General features: G+C 34.9%; 1 protein-coding gene across 1 annotated transcript in view; it reads left to right on the plus strand.

The window, feature by feature from the left end:
- LOC145685157 (uncharacterized) overlaps positions 1 to 17,281 on the plus strand; it is a 28,391-nt gene extending 11,110 nt beyond the window's left edge. The window contains exons 3-6 of the mRNA XM_081757510.1: positions 5,830 to 5,983; positions 8,405 to 8,529; positions 12,862 to 12,961; positions 17,072 to 17,281. Of these exons, the coding sequence (XP_081613636.1) occupies positions 5,830 to 5,983; positions 8,405 to 8,529; positions 12,862 to 12,961; positions 17,072 to 17,281 (589 nt within the window). The remainder of the gene's footprint in view (positions 1 to 5,829; positions 5,984 to 8,404; positions 8,530 to 12,861; positions 12,962 to 17,071) is intronic.
- The last annotated feature ends 2,584 nt before the right edge of the window (positions 17,282 to 19,865 follow it).

Below are 19,865 nucleotides of genomic sequence, written 5' to 3' on the forward strand. Positions count from 1 at the left end.
AAAAATCGCGTTTCTTTATTCTAAAAGTTTTGGAAGTTTCCCGCTTGATGTCTACGAAATTTTGTGTAGTTATTTCATTCGGATTTTGTATCCAACGTAATTTTGCTTGTTTTCTCTTTCTGCTCGTTCGAACCATGGTTTGTTGCTACGTAATTCCGCGCATCCCAATTTTTCTTTTGAGAGAGGATGCTTCGTAAGCAAAGAAATGAATTCAATTGCTGGAATATTTTTCTCCATAATCTTAAGGAGGCCCCCCAAAAGCTCACGTGGACCCCCTGTATTTTTATTGTTATATGCATTGTTTTATGTATTTTTTATGAAAGCCGCCCCAAAAAGTTACAGAGAAATCGGCGTCCTTGATTGCGATTATCATCATTTTGCTCAAAGAGTATTGTTGCGTCATACATAATTGATATTCTTTCTTTATAGTTTTGGGGAAGTCATTATTTATATTATTATAAAACAATTTTAACGTGGATCTTTGTCGATGCCTAATTAGAAACATACCAATTATAAATATGCATGTATTCAGATTTCAGAATGTGTTCACGCCAGTGATTTGTAATACTGATATGTATTACGGTACTACTTCATCTACATCGTCTAATATATAATATACTCTACAACAGTTGATCAGATTCATCTACCGTAATATGAGTTTCATCTACCTTCTCTAGAATAAGCCTCAAATGTGCCCACCTCCCAATGTTGAAGACAACCAATGGCGTATTTAGGATTTTGTTTCGAGGGGCTGTGCCCAATACAAGGAAGGAAGTGGGCAATTGCCCATCTGAATTTGAGAATTAAATAACGGTATATTTTAATTTATGCATAAATTGAAGTTATAATGGCAAGAATTGCAGACCGCTAGATCCTATATATGATATGATATAAAAATTTAGGAGTGAATCTAACTCTTTATTCTATTTATACAAGAAAAAGGAAGCATCCTCTTGGCCTTCCTAATTTCCCGGGCTAATTATTCCCCCGTTTTGATTTTTTTAAATTCAAACATTTCCTTCTTTTAAAAATAACTAAACGATATAATTTTTCCTTTGTTATAATAACTCAAGTCCTGTCATGTTGATATCCGCGCAAGTTGGTGTGGAACACCAGTTTTGCTTATCAACTCCTGTTAGTTTTGGTGTTACTGATGACGCCCGACTTGAATCACAACTGACAATGGTCGATAAAGTATGATAGACGAAATGAAAGAAAGTAACGTTAGGAAAAAGAAACAGAAAAGTAGAAAGAACGAAAGAAAGAACAAAAGTACGCAGTTCTTACATGGAATGAAATTTGGCAAGTACAGTATTATTTCTGAACAAATAGCATAAGAAAACGGAAAGTCAATGACATTCTTAGAAGTGATTAGAAGGATTACTGTTGTACGTGGAATGCGAAAAACTAACAAATTTATTTCGGGGGGAGCTTGAGCCCGATAGCCTCCTAAATACGCCAGTGAAGACAATTCTGTCCCCTGATTCTTCACAGTATTGTTTTTCAACTTCATAAATATTTTGAACATCGCTTATATATATATATATATATATATATATATATATATATATATATATATATATATATATATATATATATATATATATATATATTGACAACCTTGCTGCATCTGTGCCTAAATTTATGGGGATGAAAATGCTTAATTAGATGCAGTTCGGCCGCTTCTGTCCACTATCCGGAATGGACAGGAATAAACCATAGTTTACGAGAGGTTAATAATAAATGAGTGAAATCAATTATCTTTTAAATAACAACTATACTCTGATTAAGTAGTTTAAAGTGTATTGTGCGATGTTTATGCTGTTGGATAAACCATGACACTCTCAGTCGCAGAACCTATAAACTTCTGAGAATTTAACATAGGCCACATCACAGCCGATGACATACCTGTTAAGTCTGTTGCTGGAACCAGGGGCGATGATTATACTGGAAACTCGATGTCTGGTATCCAGCTGTCACCCGACACTGGATGTCGGCTGGTCTCGAACCTGCGACCAAGGTACCGTGGAACCTCGTTCAGCTTCTTCTTAGGATGTTCGCGCTTCCAACGCTCTATCCAAACTTCCTCCACTTCTCATCCACTTCTGATCCACTTCTGATCTACTTCTGATCTACTTCTCCTCCACTTCTGATCTCAATCCTCTCGGACCAGAGGTTTTTATTCCATCTTCCAGACGATGGAATGTGTCCCTTCAACTTTGGAATGACGTCAAAATGTCACAGCTGTTAGAAACTTTCATTTCTCGATTGTTGTGCCATGTCCAAAATTCTCAGACAATTCATTTCTGCTAAACTGCATATTATGTCATATCCGAAATGTGTATTTGTGAACAAAGCTGAGTACACAAAATATTTTATAACAACATAGAGATTACACGCTCTTTTCTTAAATTCTGTCTTTTCATCATTATTTACACATTATGTCTAGACGACATATAAACGATAACAAACATCATGCGTAATTACTTACAGCATGACAATGTTTACTTTTCTGATTCTGATTAAACACAACATAATTTTATCTTATTAAGATTTTGCATCAGATTAACTTTTACAACAATAACAATAAAATGATATTAAAAATTGATTACTTATCGGATCCATCCACAATATATATATATATATATATATATATATATATATATATAGTGTTCGAAGTGAAGAAAAGGCAGAGGCGGTATGGCATACCACCGCATACCGTCTTACTTCGACCACTGTGTATATATATATAATATGGGAATGGTCTTACCCGTCCCCCCCAATGTTGAAGACAGATTTGCGCCGATGATCTTTTGCCGCATACATAATTGGCTGTATTTTGATCGCAGCGAATTTTTTATGTATTTAGTTTTTTTCTACATTTAATTCTAAACCCTATGTCTCTGCAAGCGTTAATAAGGTTTCTGCACTTCTTTCTGTTATCCTTTTATTATCCTTTATCAGATTTAAGTCATCAGCATACGCCATGATCTGGTGAATACCATTCAGCTGTAGATCCTAGTTACTATTTTTAATCTAACCTTATAGAGTATCAAAGAAGAAAGCCGAATAATAATGCCGACAACACATTTATTTTGGGATTAATTTAAACACGTCTAAGTTAATTTAGCTAGCTTTCTCGTTATTCCAAATTCTCTAGGAATGTTGTACAATGTTTCCCTACTAAACGAGTCGTACTGTACGACTTTATAAAACCAATAAATAATTGTGTACCGGGTTATTGTATTCCCATTTCTTTTTGAGTATTTTTCGAATGGTAAATATCTGATCTATAGTTGTTTGATTTCATGAAAATTCCTACTGATAATCTGCGTATGGCATTAGTCTTTCTAATAAAATGTTTGATAGGATTTTATAGGATGTTCACAGAAGAAAAATGTCTTGATAATTATTATAGTAACTTTTGTTGCCTTTCTTGTGAATTGGAAACTATTATTTCCCTTCTTGTGGCAATTCCACCTTGTTCCAGACAAGGAGAATGAGCTTGTGTATATTGTTCCACAATTTTTCCCTCCAGCTAAAATTAGCTGAGCAGGAATTTAGTCTGCACTCGGAGACATATGTTTCTTTAATATCTTTATAGGGATTCTGTTCGGCTAGTTTCTGGAATATACAGTTCTACTGCGTGCTTTTCCCTTTCGACACGAACATTAGTTTTTGGCTGCGTGTTAAGCAAATCGTCCAAGTAAACCTTTTCGCCTAAGCAAGATGCTGTCTGCGTCAATGAGAATTGTTCCGTCTTTCTTTAATGTATAAGCGCGGGGTTGATAGCCTTTCTTGAATTCGTTGATGCCCTTATGCTCTCTAAAATGTTCTTTTTACTATAATCTTCAAGTTCATTAAGTTTAGTTTTCAAAACTCCCGTTTTCTTTTTCTAAACGTTTTGGAAGTTTCCCGCCTGTTGTCAACGAAATTTTGTGTAATTATGTTGTTGAGATTTTGTAGCTAACGTAATTTTGCCTGCTTTCTCTTCTTCGCTAAATTAGTGCATTTCTGGTCAAACAATTGTTTGTTCCTACGTATTTCCTGATTTCTCAATCCTTTTGCTGAAATTTTAATGTCATCCCTAATTTCAACCCAAGTATCCTAAACACTATAGCGCTCCGAAACTTCTAAAGCAAGAATGTATTCGATCCTTCAATCTAATATTCCACTCTTGCCTAGCTCTCTTCTGATTTCTTTAAGTTAAACCTCTCCGATTTCAAACGTTAAATATTTCCTTTATTCAACGAAAATATCTCTCTTATGCTTCTACCAGGCAGTGATCAGTGTCACAGTTACCTCCTCTGAACGACCGAATATCAATTAGGCTAGACTGCTTTTTTCTAACTACTAAAACGTGATCAATTTGATTATATACTTTTGCCTCTGGTGACGCTTAAACGTATTTATGAACGTCGCGTTTATATTTTGTATTTTTCACGATAAGGTTTTTGGACCTTGCAAATCCTACGTCGTTGTCATTATTTTCCTATAATCGGTTTGAAAATATCCTCTCGTTTTATCTTCGCATTGAAATCTCCTAATAGAATTTTTTATATGATATAGCGGGAGTTGTTCAAATACTCACTCTACTTCTTCGTAAAAACTTATGTGTTCATCCTTATCTTCTGTTGGGGCATGCACATTTAGAACAACAATATTACACTATCGACCGCTAAGGGTAATAAAAAAAATTCATTAAAAATTCCAATCCATTTAATTGCTGATATTATTCGTTTGTGAACGAAAAACCCTGTTCCTAGTTGGTAATTTTTGTGTCATTCTCCAAAGAGGAACGTAAAATTTCCTGACTTTGCTGCTGCCTTTCCTTCCGAACTAACACCCCGAACTCCTATTAGATCCATTCTGTATTTCTATAAAATGGATTTTAACTCACCTGCTCTATACAGACTTCTTATATTTCATGTTCCAACTTTGCAGAGGTCGTGACAAGTTGTCAGTCCTGGTTGGAGATTTCTGTGAATGTCTTTGAAAAAGCGTTTTCTTCATAGGATGATGACGTTATCCTCACGCCAAACCCCTAGGCTGGAGAACCATTCCTTGTTGGCTGTACGCAACTGCTTACTCAATATTTTTGTAGCTAACCTCTAAATGTAGAAGCCTTCTCGTCGATCTCCAATCTAAGGACTGCTGTGCCATGGTAACAGAAACTCAGCTTACACCGTGTTATCAATCTAGAAGAAATTTTGGTGCATAATATTAGATCTAAAGTGTGAACATCAGAGGGAACAAGAATGGTAGTAAGAAAACATGTGCTTAGGAATTTATGAAGAAAAGACTGAAATACGTTAAATAAAGCGTTACAAAAGAAAAAAGATTAAATGTTTCTTTTGGTGTATTGTAACAGACGGTCAGAAACGGAAATTCAATTCAAACACGAGGAAAACAATTGTAAGATATCGAAATGCAATTTGAAGAAGGATCGACAAAATACTCAAAAGATAAGACTAACAATGAAAAGCTTTTAATGCAAATTGAGAGAACAACAATAATTCTAAAAATAATTGTAATAAAAAAGAAGAAAAAGGAAGCTTCCAGGCAAATATTTTGAGAAGTTGTCTTACTAGGAATATAAAGGAATGCAGACATTAAGGAAAGCAAGGAATGAATGCTACAATCAACTTACGATATTATAAGCCATAGTGTTATTAAAATAAACGAGATTTGGTGAGAACTGTATTCTATGAATGCTTCTAATTGTAGTAAGTTACCTGGCAGTACCAGTAAAAATATTTATTATGATGTTGATTAAATAGTAGTTATATCTCTTTATTTAATCGGATTTGCTTATCACTACTTTTACAGGTATGTTGGGAACAAACTACAGGACAAAGTCAATGGACATGTGAATTTTGTTGAAACAATAGCAAATGTGAACATTACAACTATTAATGATATTGCAATATACCATAAATATAACAATCCTTTTAACATGTCCTTAAGTGAAATTCAGCTACAGGTAATAATAAACGTTTTCTAAGAATTGATAGTTTTTATTCACTCTAATAATATATACACTTTGTACAACGCTATATTATGCTCATTACTAGATATATACACCAATGTTGGCTCATCAGTTAAACTTTAAACTACATTACTTTAACTGATATTGTAATAAGAAATGTTTGATTTTAATAATAAAAATTTAGCATAAAGAAATTACGACAAAGAAATATTGACCTCACTCACACATTGAGTAACGAAATAGTCAATCTACACTATAAAACTCTGAGTACTTCACGATAAGGAGTGTCTGTTTCAAAAATGGGTAAACTTTTAATTGATTTGAATTAGAAATACACTTAGGTTAGGAAAATAAGTCACACTGTTATTACAGTAATTGATGAACATCCTAAGTGATTTTCTTACTGCATCATGTTAGTTCCTTATTTTTATTTTTGACGTCCAATGAATATGCTGCAAGGTAATGATGATGATAGTCGAAATGGCGTATTGAGGAAGGTGGGAAGAAACAAAAGAACCTTTCGAAATCCACGCAGACGGTGGGAGAGGAAAGGATAAAAAAACTCTTGTCATTTTCCAGGATAGTCATTAATAACCGTCTTTGATAATATCAATGTATATATATTCACATTTGTGCATGGTAGCTCTAAAAGTTACACTGGAAGGCATCGCATCACCTTTCTTTTAGCCTAGATATATCCGTATATGTGTGAACACATTTCTTATTAACTTAAACAGTGTTCGTAGGAAAAAAGATGGTTTAAAAGTACGTGAGCAGTCGCATTCACCATCTGCACTAAATCAACAGAGCAGTCAAATTTATATGGAGAGAAGTAGTAATCTTTTATGGGTAATATATTAGGATAGGCACCTCCAAACTACAGTCGTCCGCCAAAGTTTATCTTGATTAAGTTATAAACTTTACTAAGTAAATCATACAAAATAATAATGTTTCTATACGATCAATAAAGAAACATACTAATTGACATATTTAATTAATTTGAACATTTGCTGTAATTAAAGTTAAGAGGTTTCAGCTAGAAACTTTCATTAGACAATATACATAGGAAATTCATAGAATAAAATTAAACATTATAATTATGATTAATTAACAGTATGTTGTCGAGATTTTCGTTGTGGTTAGAATATCCTGCAAACAGAGATGCATTACTCATTTTACATGTCCTCTTTCTTTTTCTCTCATTTTCCCTGCTGTGTCACGACGAAACTCAATTTATCCAATACTTATACTCTATCACAACCGGAGCTGGGAAGAGGCGGATAAAAATATAAGTACCGTAAAAATGTAAATGATTCGATATATATTCCAACTGGTTCACACTAATGCGTACACAGATGCACACTTACTATCCCAGATTTTTACTTGTGAGGGTCTCAAATTTTCCAAAATATGATCTAGTTCAGCTACCTTTAAAGAAAAGCTCTGTATACTTCGTAATTCGTTTTCGTAATTCCACCGCTCCTGAGAAGAAAAAGGGCTGGTGCTACAGTATGGTTATATTTGTTACCTTTATCTTGATCCTTGAAACGTACTGGAGAAGTCAATGTGTTCCTTAGACTAAGAAGTTTGAAAAGGCCTGATTTAGGGTAAGATATTATTCATGCTCAGCACCATAGTTTGATTCATTTTCATTAGTTACACCAAGTACGAAAGGGTATCGAAGCAAGCCAGATGCTTTTAAACTCTAAACACTAATTATTTCAAAGTTAAATTTAGAAAAATTCAATTAATACTTTATGTATAATTGTGTCGAAGGTTCTAAATACAATGAGAGATAGAATAGTACATTTCAGTACATTTAAAATTTTAGGACGAACTGGTTCAGTACAACACTTTATGGGTAACGCTTCAACCAACCCTGACCAAAATGTTTGTGTAACATTATCGTTGTTAACAATCAAAAATAGTTGCAAGTAGTGCTTATTTCAGTCATTGACAATCTTTTGTAACATTTACGGAAAACAATGAGACATTGAAAATACATTTAAATCAATGATTCGTTGTAGGTTTACTGAAGTGCCTTACAATTCATCTTGATCTAAGAGAATACGAAAAGATCTCTTATATTTTAGTTTATGAATACCTTTGGAATTAATAAAGCATTTCAAAAATAATATAATTTTAAGTCGCAACTGACAGAAAGTGTTAGAAAAGATATTGTGTGATGTGGTATATGAATCCTCAATATTAGAAAAAATATTTTGGCTGTGTTATGGATTGAACTATAAAATTTTATACTAATATTTAATCATATTTAATTAAAACACCTGGTAATGTTAGTAATGTTGGTATACCTATTGACCGACCATATAATCAATTTTATTGTGAAATGTATTTACCTAATTATTGTATTTTTACAAATGATAATATTTGAACTTCATTCTCTACCAATAGGTTGCAAATAAATTTAAGGTGCCGGTAATTCATGGCTACGATAATTCTTATTACGAGAAATATCCAATCCAAACTCAATATGGTTTGTGCTTTGCAGTGAACTCAGGCCTTGCCCATCATCCTAGGTATTGTATGTGATTATTCTTCCATAATAAGAAAATTTCTTATTTTATGAATACTAAACTGAAAGAAATAGTCAATAGGTGCGTTTTCAAATATAAAAGGTTAATGTTGAATGTCCTAAATATATCAATATTTTTTAAAAATATTCTTGTTTGATGATTTTAAGTACCCTTGAAGTAGTGAATAATACTTACCTAATTATTTTTTTGTTACTGTCTTTTAATCTATATAAAGAGCACTATTAGAAATGTCTATTATATGATACATCATCCACAATTTGAAATTTATTAATTAATTCTCTTATATTAAAACAGGTCATGAAATAAAAGTACAATTTTATCTCTTACATTTTCAACAATGATATGGGAAACGTATTGACACTTTTATTCAGACCGTATCAAAGCTCTTCCCGAAGACGTATATTTCGTACTTATAACATAAGAAAGTGAAACAATATGAACAGCCCTTATTTGTTTGGAGATATACACATTATGAATGGTTTTCAGAGGAATATTGTATTGCAATAATCAGTTCCGTCACCTAAAATGATGGATGTCTGGTCCGAATTATTCTGAATTTCAGAGGAATATTGTATTGCAATAATCAGTTCCGTCACCTAAAATGATGGATGTCTGGTCCGAATTATTCTGAATTTCTGAATTACTTCACATATGTTTATTAATATTGGAATGAAAGTGGGTAGGGGAAGTGTTGCACTTCACACTGATGTACACGAACTACAAATCAACAGTAGCAGTAGTGTGAATGCGTGTTGTTGTCTTGGAAAATTGCATAATTGTCCAGAAATGATTTCTGGAGCGTAAGAAGAACGTGGCCACTTAAATTTTCCACCTAATCACTTACAGCAAGACGTTCTTTAGAAGTAATCACATGGACCATGAAATACTTGGACAATTTTCTCAGAACATCACGAAGTGATGTCATGTTTCATCTAAGGAAATAGAAAGGCCGGAGAACAAGATTATTATAGTAAAACATACAGAAACAGAGCCTATTGTAAGAAATAAACTGAAAGAGCACTCATCGACCATATTAAAGGTTTTGAATTATCGGTAGTTCAGTTTTTGTGTTCTGCGGCACAATTCAATACGTGCTGCTGGTTATTTGCAACAGATGTGACTGTTACAAGTATTCACTGAGTTCAAAAGTCACTTTTCTGCATTTGCTCTACATTCCTTCCTGTCAGTCATATGTAATGCTACTCGATATTTGATACTGAGGCTCCTCTCCTGTCCATTATTACGTTTTACTGATGTTCTTTTCCCGTGAGTTCTGTATTCCGCCATCATCTTGAACATTGCTTCTAGTGCCACAAAAATACACTAATTAACTTCTGATACACTTGCGCAATTATCCATCCAAGTGTATCTGCAATATATATTCATCGAAACTTTTCGCATTTTGCATTAATACCCTATGTTATATTTAAATTCGTTCAATTAGTAGATATGACTTTGCTGATACTTATCCATTTAATGAAAATACCTAGAGAAAGTAGACATTAGCAGCCTAATTTGACACAAAATTTACGCCCTCAAATACCTTTTGCACAACGTAGAATGGAGTAAGAGAAATCGTGAATGATAACAAGTTAACTATTACACAATTCTGCTTGCAGTGCATCAGCCAGTTCCGTCAGAGAAAATGGAGGCGGAAGTCTACAATTAATCCCTGTTTTCAAACCAGATGTTCAATTACATTCATAGTGTGCGGGTCATGTTAGTTTTTGAATTATAAACCACGCCACAACACCTAGAGCTGTGTCCCTGGTCGCATTATCATCCTGTAATATGACATTATGGCCCGAAAATAAATCTGGACAATAGTATGGACACGGTCCCTAAAACTGATAATGTGATCATGAGTAGTGACGTGACGTGAAAGCGTCAGTATATAACCCACTATAAACGACGATATTGAAGCAGACAAAATTGCAGAACTTTCATCACGTTTCACAATTGGCCAAAGGCACTACAGATTATACGCTTCTATTGGCGCCCGCCAAACATAAATACGACCCATGGTTTGACATAATGTAAACGATGACTCATCCGAGCACATGACATGTTTGCAGTTACCAGCGGTCCATGATGCATGTTCATTGGCATCGTGCTAAACGCTATGGTCTATCAGCGATATAACCTGTATAATCTGACCCCATGTGTACATGCCTTATAACTTAAGGCGGACAGTGGTTATCGGCACAAGACGTGAGAGGTTCTGGTTGAGTTCCTGCGTCACTTGCACCGCTGTCACAACGTGCTGGGTGATATTCTGTTTTAATGTCTGGCTGCTTGAAATGTCGCTAAGGTTTTTTTTTTCATTATTGTTTCTCTTCTTCTATGTTTATTTTCACGTGCGTTTTACAGGCCATCGTAACCTTGAACACTATTTCTCGCAACAAACACAACACACTTGCCTCTGCCTCCACATTCTTACCACATAAGCGATTTGCCCTCTTTGGAATTCTGATAGGTCACCAAATTTATAGTAACACCATCTACCTAATTAGGTATATAGTTTATTGCCTACTTCCTTTGTTCTGCTTCTCAAGGGTTTTGCCTTAGTATGCCACCACGTACAGACGTGCGATGCGGTATCCGCCCAAGCATTACCAACCTAGACATTTTTTTCTAATCTCTAGCTGTTTCAATTAATGTGTAATGAGTTGTATTCAAAACACAGATTTATGGAAAAAGTACACAATTCAAACAATGTACAAACTAAAGACCGTAAAGGTCTCTGAATAAACGATAATTAAACTAACGTGATAAAAATCTAACATTTGAAAAATAGACACAGACAGTGTTGTAAATTACGTTGATTATAATCGATAATGTAAATCGATAGAAGATTTTAACACGTTATCCTCTTACTATCTTGCATGGAAATTTAATACGCTGCAACATTGTTACAGATACTTTTTTCATAGAGATGACATTTTTATCTATTTCTATACAAATAGTAATAAAACTTTTGTGTTGCATGAACTTGATCTTTTGATTAATTGAAATTAATTGAAGAATCTTTTTTGTACATCAAAACTATCAAATATGACGTAGATCATAATATTGGGATGAATAACTTTCAGATATTACATTCGTGGCAGGCACTCGTACTGATAAGCTTACTCACGGGTCCTACTTTAATGACCTTTGCACGAGTGGGCACATGCGACGTCTTCCTACATATAATACAAATATGGCAGTGTGTAACACAATTTCCATTTGGAAAGAAGTGAATGAGGAAATTTTAGTAACTTTTTCACTAGAATTGAATATCAGGGCACGGAATTTTTCACAATTGGTTTTCTCCTTACTGTACCACACTAACATACCATTTACTTATACGAATTCATTATTGAGGATAAATAAGGAGACGCAGTACCACGAAAGAGCAAAATATTATTCGTTATAATATATGAAGTTATTCGTTAGTCTATTATTTACAATATTTTTTTGATATAAAGGTTTCCAAAACTGCTCCACCATGCAAACATCTACTTTCTTTATCTATATTAGGATGTGCATAATTTCTCATGCTTTTAATTAGAAATAATTAAGTTAGAAAATGTGATTTACCATTCATGTAATGATTGTTAATTAAATGTAAATGAAAAGTATTGATGAACATTCCCGTATCCACGGGGGACTAGGGGGCAGGCCCCACCTAAATTTTCACTGGCCCCTAAAATTTTCAGGCTTGCAAATGAACTATAATATGGTTGGGTTGGGCCCCCTAACTTCTACCGGCCCCCCCTACATTTTTGGGCTGGCTATGGGCCTGTTGATAAAGACTTAAGTAAGTTCATGTTTAGTTATTTTATTGTACTGTTAAAATTAAACATTATAAAAACATACAGAAAAGCATTGAATGTATACAGATTTATTCCAGTGAAAATTATCAAGCGAACTCTATCTGTATATTTATTCAACAAATAAATAAATACAAAAAGTTCATTATACACCGTTGTATAATGTGCAAAATATGTAAAATAGTACATTGAAATAAAAAATGATTTGAGGGCCTTGGTTGAAAGTAAGTTTGAAAATGTTAATATTTTCTGAATCTCTGATCTGTAACTCAGTTTTTGAAACTATTGTTCTATTAATAATTAACAAATGCTAGACATTTTGTAATTTGAAGTTAAAACAATGATTCCATGTTGCAACTTTTCAATAAGCAAACATAAATACAAATCAATTTAACCTTTAGCCTAAGTATACCAACTATTAGTAGTTTTCCTGTAATATTTTAATTTACTGTAAATATGCCTTCTAAAATCTATATCTTATATTTTGCGTATTTTACAGATTATTAGTAAATGGTAATAGTAAGAGGAAGATTGAAATGTATGACATAAGCAGTATACGATTGGCCTATTTTGTTACCAATCCTCCACATGGTTTTAAGGTAAGTTAAATACAACATAAACTTTTGTGGCAAACGAACACAAATAATTATTCATAAATACGACCTCTTTTGATCGGTAATGTTAAAGCTTCAGAACTACGTTTATTTACGTACTATTGCTCTTAAAATCTTGAAGTTTCTACACTGTGAGAATAGTGGTACTTGAGTTTCACTTAAAAAGTTTCACATCTTTGAAAACCTCTTAGTATAAAGATATTTTGTTGAAACTTGGTGGCAACACTGCAGATATTTTATCTACAGATCATGATTTAGCAGCCTCGATACGACAGTTGTAGTTTGCTTGCTAATTAGTTGTGATCATGTCTCAGCAGCTGTAAGTGGCGTTGAAATTGAAAGCGCTTGTATTGGTTCGTTTCTCTTCACTGTTAACAAGTGTTCGGTGAAAGGCACTCTACTTCTGCATGGTAATGCGAGACCGTTTGCGACAGCAAAAGTAACGTACAATCTTCTGCGCAAGTTTTAGTGGTCAATGTGGATCATCCCCTTTATAGCCTGAATTTTACACCTTGTGATTTCCATCTGTCCGTATGAAAGGAGAGCTTTCAACGCGACGATATCACTCGGATGACGAGTTGAAAGCTGTAATTCAACAATGGTTATAGGGCTTTGCACGAGGTTCTTCGAAGATGTCATAGAAAAACGTGTGTCATATCTTTATAAATGATTAAATAAAGTTGATGATTACGTACAAAAGTAGGTATTATGTGCACAAATGGAGATATTGGAAAAGTTTGTTCCTATTGTGTTCTCTCATGAAGTGCAGCTAATTTTTAGACTGGCCCTTGTATGCATACTGATAATAAGCTATCATTGCTATTTGATAAAAAATCAAAACTTTAAGATCTTCAAAACAACGGAATTACTGAACACACAACAATACAAAGTGTAAATCTAATAGTAAAAAAAATATTAAGCAGATTATAAAAATCATTCTCTATCAAATTTATATATTTATCCGGTTTATAATTCTTCCCTATATTAATGAAGATATTTAATGCAAAATGATCTTGAAGCACACACATAAGAAAAATATCACATTTTGAATCACGTTTGATGAAGGCTATGTAATCGCTAATATTTTGAATTAAATTTGATAGAATGCGAAGTTTTGACGACATAATAATCAATTATATAATCTGATTATTGTATCTAAATTTTGCACATGGAAACTTTGTCTTTCAAATATCTCTAGTTTAGTGGATCGCACCCCACTTCCAATACAACTTAGATATTTTACAAGTCTTAGAGTTAGTCTTACAAGAAAATATATTTAAATAGAAATTGAGATACTAGAGATCATAACAATGAGCCGTTAATACTTATAGTTAGTACGAAAAATTGTTTGTTTATGATTTACATCACTTTGAGAGTAATAGGATCGTAATTAATTGGTTGAAACGGACAGCATTCATTTATTCGAGCATGCTTAATTATTTTGACGCATCATTGCTACTAGAACCCAATCGGAAAGTTATTAAGATTAGTAGCCAAGAAATAGAAGTGGGTATTATTCATAAAAGATAAAGTTTCCATCTTTGTTGATATGATGACACAAGCTATGAAAATTGTTGTAACACTAGGGAATAGTACATATATAAAAGAGTTTGTTTTCATGTCTAATTACAACTTGGATTGAGATGGCATTTTTTTCTTACACCTATTTGAGATAGTATGAACTATAAAATTGCATTATTTGCATACTTAATACAGTGGCATGATAAGTAAAATAATTTAAATATAAAAGTAACCAAGAAAGCTCTGTCGCTTTTTCATCCACCACCTTCGAACATCGATATGTCACCTAAGACGTATCTGAAGAATTAAAAATAGTTCCCGTCAGCATCGGCGACCTTCTGGCAACGTTCTGGAAGGCCATGGATTCTATTAGGGTAGAACTTGTGAGCCGTGAAGCGAAGAAAGTATCAAGTACATTTTGAATCTCTACATGGGATTTGAACTGGCGTCCCCTAAGGTGATTGTTCCGGAAACGTTAAAGGTCATAATTGGACGGCGCAATGTCTGGGGAGTATGACGGATGCAACAGTGTTTCCCATCCAAAGCGTAGAATGGTGTCCCGGGTCATCGTAGCCACGGGAGGCTTAGCGTTGTTCTATAACAGGAGGACCACTTTGCGATTCGGAAATGACGGCTTCAGAGTTTTGAGATTTTCTTCAAGACAACTCAACTGCTGACAGTACACAGATGCATTGATGCTCTGACTAGCTGGTAGCAGTTCCCGATGCACGATGCCGCGAGCAGTCCACCAAACACACAGGAGGACTTTATTCTGGCAGTGCAGATTTCGGCTGTTTTGGAACCGGTTCATCAAAAGCTAATCAATAGTAAAGGCGCCGTAGAGGTTTGTACAATACCCACTTCTCCTCACTGTGCAGAAATGGCTCCTTCCTTAGACGAGACAGCCAAGAAATACAGACGTTTGTTCGCGTTACTTACTGGCCCGGAGTAAAATCATTTGGGGCCCATCGACCCAACTTGTAGTGCTGCTGGAGGTGCTGCCGAATGGTTTCTCCATTCACACCGAACTGTAATCCCAGATCCTCACATGTCTGGCCACTGTTCGCCTCAATTGCTGTCTGAAAATCTTCACTTTGTACATGTGTTGGCCTTTCAGCATGTGGTGCGTCTTAAAGTGTTTTGTGACCGTCCTTAAACTTGTTAAACCACTGCTGCACTGTCCGCATACTCACGACACCCTCAGCAAAGGACTGGCATATCTTCTGCCCAGCTGCAGAGGCGTTTGACCCCAGTTCGAACTCGTACAGCATATGTGCCCTTATGACACTCTATGGAGCTCCAGTGTCCACTCTGTTCTTACGCAAGTTCAAGGTGTAACTGAATTGCCACAACCAGGTAGTATGTTGGATATATCAACAGCAACATCTGATCTTTGCCTTGTCTCCATTCGCTTTGAACTCACGGTGTAAGAAACAATTGAACACAGACCTCTACAGAAAGGGACAGAAATTTCTAGATTATCTTTATAGATGGTTTTCATTACTCACCTAATGAAAATCAGCACTTAACGTCATGTAGTGTTCCCTTTAGATATAACTTTATTGTGGTAATGAGTCATACGAAAACTTGAATACATTATGCACAACAGTAGAGCAAGGCATAGTAAGAGTCAAATTGATCAGCATTTAAGAAAATGTTTTATATTAACAGACAAAATCATTGGTCAGATACACTGATACTTATGCATATATTGTTACTCCTCAAAAGATGTATACATCTCCGTTGCTAACGAATAACTCGTAAGCTTTAGCATCAACCAGCTACAGGATACTTTTAATATACATGATATGAAATTAAAACATGTAGAAACTTCCAAAATATGATTCTGTTAAAGTTTCTATTAAATTCTATTCCTTAAATTGAAGTATTTTGTTCAATGCATAGAATCATATCGTTTTTTTTTATAATCTAAATTGAGATACTGAGTCGTCGCCACGTTTTTAGAAACGGAGAATACAACTGCTAGAATCAGGAGTGAATCACTATCTACTAGTTTTTCTTATCTATTCCGCTTTTGCAATTTTTATGGGATTAAACATTTCAGTAAGCCAAATTGCTCTAAATACAAATTTTCATTTACGTCGTTATTTTTCATTTTGCTTACTTTCTTTGAACTAAGTTATCCTTTCTCTAAGGTCGAAGTCTTTTCAAGCTCGAGATATAGCCTATGGCTTAATTAAACCTTTCCGTCCACAATTCAAATAAGTTTTACATCTATTTGCTATTTTATTTCACAGAAACAGGTGTTTAAACAAGTTCTTAAGCTACAGTATATTTCGAAGAGATTAAAAGAAAATATTATATATATAACACAAGTCTACAACACACATGAGGGAAGTTACGGAAGATTTTTTGTAAATTCCTAAATTTTTCTTCTTCAGATTCCTTTTTCTTAATCAGTTAACAATCTCATCCTCTGAGAGTAGCAATTAATCTTACATTAAATACATCATAATACACACAATATAACATCCAAGTTTCATTCAAATCATAGTGATAGAATCGGAATAACAAATAAAACTTCGTTAAGTACTACTCCTTGACTAAGCGTAGAGGCGAAAAAGGCATTCTGTCAAGCTACATTCCACAACTGTTATGTTTACTTCTTCAACGTTAGTTGTCACATCTCCAAAGAAGTTCTTTGTGAATCTGGAGAGCGAATCTAGATTTATTGGAATACTTTCTAATCATCTCACGGCTGAAGGCGCCAGTGTTCTTCAATCCTCTGGAGATGCATATACCCAGATTTGCGTACAGCAATAGAGCTCTCTCTCAAACAGCCACATTGAGTATCAATTATTGGGAAAGATATTGATCTGCGTGTATTTTGGCCTCATTAATATGTGAGAAAATATAAAAGTAACCAAGAAAGTCCTGGCGCTTTTTGTGAAGGTCTATGTTCAATTGGCCCTCATACAGTGAGTTGAATGCGAATGGAGATATAGCGGTCAGTTGTTTGTGTGTGTAGCGATCAGTATATCCAACATACTACCTGGTTGTGGAAGTTTAGTTACACCGTGAACTTGCATAAAGACAGAGTGAACATGAGACCTCCATACAGCGTCATAAGGGCGTGTATTATATTCGAGTTGATACTGGGCAGAAATGTCGCTGCACCTGCACGGAAGATATTCCAGACCTTTGGTGAGTGTGGCGTCACTACGCGAACAGTGCAGTGGTGGTTTAACAAGTTTAAGGACAGTGACGAAACGCTCGAAGACACACCACGTGCCGGAATACCAACACGTGTACAAAATGATCTTCAGGCAGCAATGAGGCGAACAATGGCCAGATATGTGGGAAACTAGGGCTACAATTCAGTATGAGTGCAGAAACCATTCGGCAAAATCTCTATCAAATTGCGATGCACTACAAGTTGAGTCTATGGGAACCACATGATTAGACTTCTGGCCAGAAGGCAATGCTAGCAGACACCTGTGTTTCTTTGCTGTCTCGTCTAAGGAAGAAGCCTGGACAGATTTTGAGATGTGATGAGAAGTGAGTCCTGTACGAAGCTCCACGGTGCCGTCATCATTAGTTAGCTTCCCATGAACCGGTTCCAAAACAGCCAGAAGCCAATACTGCACCAGAAGAAGGTCCTCCTGTGTGTTTGGTGGACTGCTCGCGGCATCGTGCATCGGGAACTACTACTAGCTGGTTAGAGCATCAAAGTGTGTAATCAGCAGATGAGCCGTGTTCAAGAAAACTGAAAACTCTGGAGCAAGGACTTCTGAATCGCAAAGGAATCCTCCTGTTACAGGACAATGCGAAGTCTCATATATTTAGGATGTCGCGGGACACCATTCTACGCCTTAGATAGAAAACACAATTGCATCCCCCATACTCCTTGGACATTGTACCGTCCGATTATCACTTGTTCAATTCCCTAGGCAATCACCTTACAGGACACCAGTTCGAATCCCACGTAGAGATACAAAATTGACTTGATAACTTCTTCGCTTCACAACCCACCAATAACGTTGACAAAACGTCGTCAATGCTCATGGGGACTATTTTTGATCCTCCTTAGGTAAGTCTTAGGTAAATTATCGATGTTCGACTATGGCGGATGAAAAAGGGACAGATTTTTTTTGGATACTTTTATACTTCCTCACTTACTAATGAGGCCAAAAGTACAAGCAGATCAATATCTTCCCCAATAATTAATACTCGATGTGGCTGTTTAATAGAGAGCTCTATTGCTGTACGCAAGTCTGGGTATGTGTATCTCCAGAGGATTGAAGAACACTGGCGCCTTCAGCCGTGAGATGATTAGAAAGTATTCCAATAAATCTAGATTCGCTCTCCAGATTCACAAAGAACTTCTTTGGAGATGTGACAACTAACGTTGAAGAAGTAAACATAACAGTTGTGGAATGTAGCTTGACAGAATGCCTTTTTCGCCTCTATGCTTAGTCAAGGAGTAGTACTTAACGAGTTTTATTTGTTATTCCGATTGTATCACAATGATTTGAATGAAACTTGGATATTATATTGTGTGTATTATGATGTATTTAATGTAAGGTTAATTGCTACTCTCAGAGGATGAGATTGTTAACTGATTAAAGAAAAGGAATGTGAAGAAGAAAAATTTATTAATTTACAAAATATCTTCCGTAACTTCCCTCATGTGTGTTGTAGACTTGTAAGTGTCTGTAACCTTAGTCCTTTGTTATTAGAATGAACTAAAAGTAACATCAATAGTTCAAACACAGTTTGAGTTATAGCTATTAAAGTGAGTACCCGTTATTACCTTAGAAACCGCTATTTGGAGGCCATTTTCCAATATGCCGTCCAAACCAGTCATCAGATACTTAAGGACATTTAGTGTGTGGTTATACACACGTTCTCTAAGGTATGTGCAATATTTCACATTGTTATGATTTTTCTTTACTAATATATAAGAAAACTATTTGGCAGAAGTGAAATTTTGGTGATTTTTAAAAAGAAATCCCTCCGTTACTTCCCGCATATCAAGAAACTGGTAAGTGTAATTCGTGATCTGTGAGAATAGTCCCTTTTTTATTCGAATAAAGTAAAAATAACATCCATGGTATAAATGCAACATGACTTATAACTACGAAAATGAGAATCAGTCATTACGTTGAAAAACCATATTTTGTCGGCCATTTTCCAGTATGGCAGCCAAACCCGTCACTGGATATTTCAGAACTTTTATTATGTTGTTATACACAGCTTCTCAAAGTTACGTACAAAGTTTTAGCTTGTTATGATTTCTTCTAAGTCAATGTATAAGAAAACTTATCGGAAGAACTGAAATTTTGGTGATTTTTAAAAGGAAATCCCTTCGTTACTTCCCGCATATCAAGTAAACTGGTAAGTGTAA

The sequence above is a fragment of the Thermobia domestica genome, chromosome 5, assembly GCF_964235325.1.
Source record: "Thermobia domestica chromosome 5, izTheDome1.hap1.1, whole genome shotgun sequence".
In the NCBI taxonomy this organism is placed as follows: domain Eukaryota; kingdom Metazoa; phylum Arthropoda; class Insecta; order Zygentoma; family Lepismatidae; genus Thermobia; species Thermobia domestica.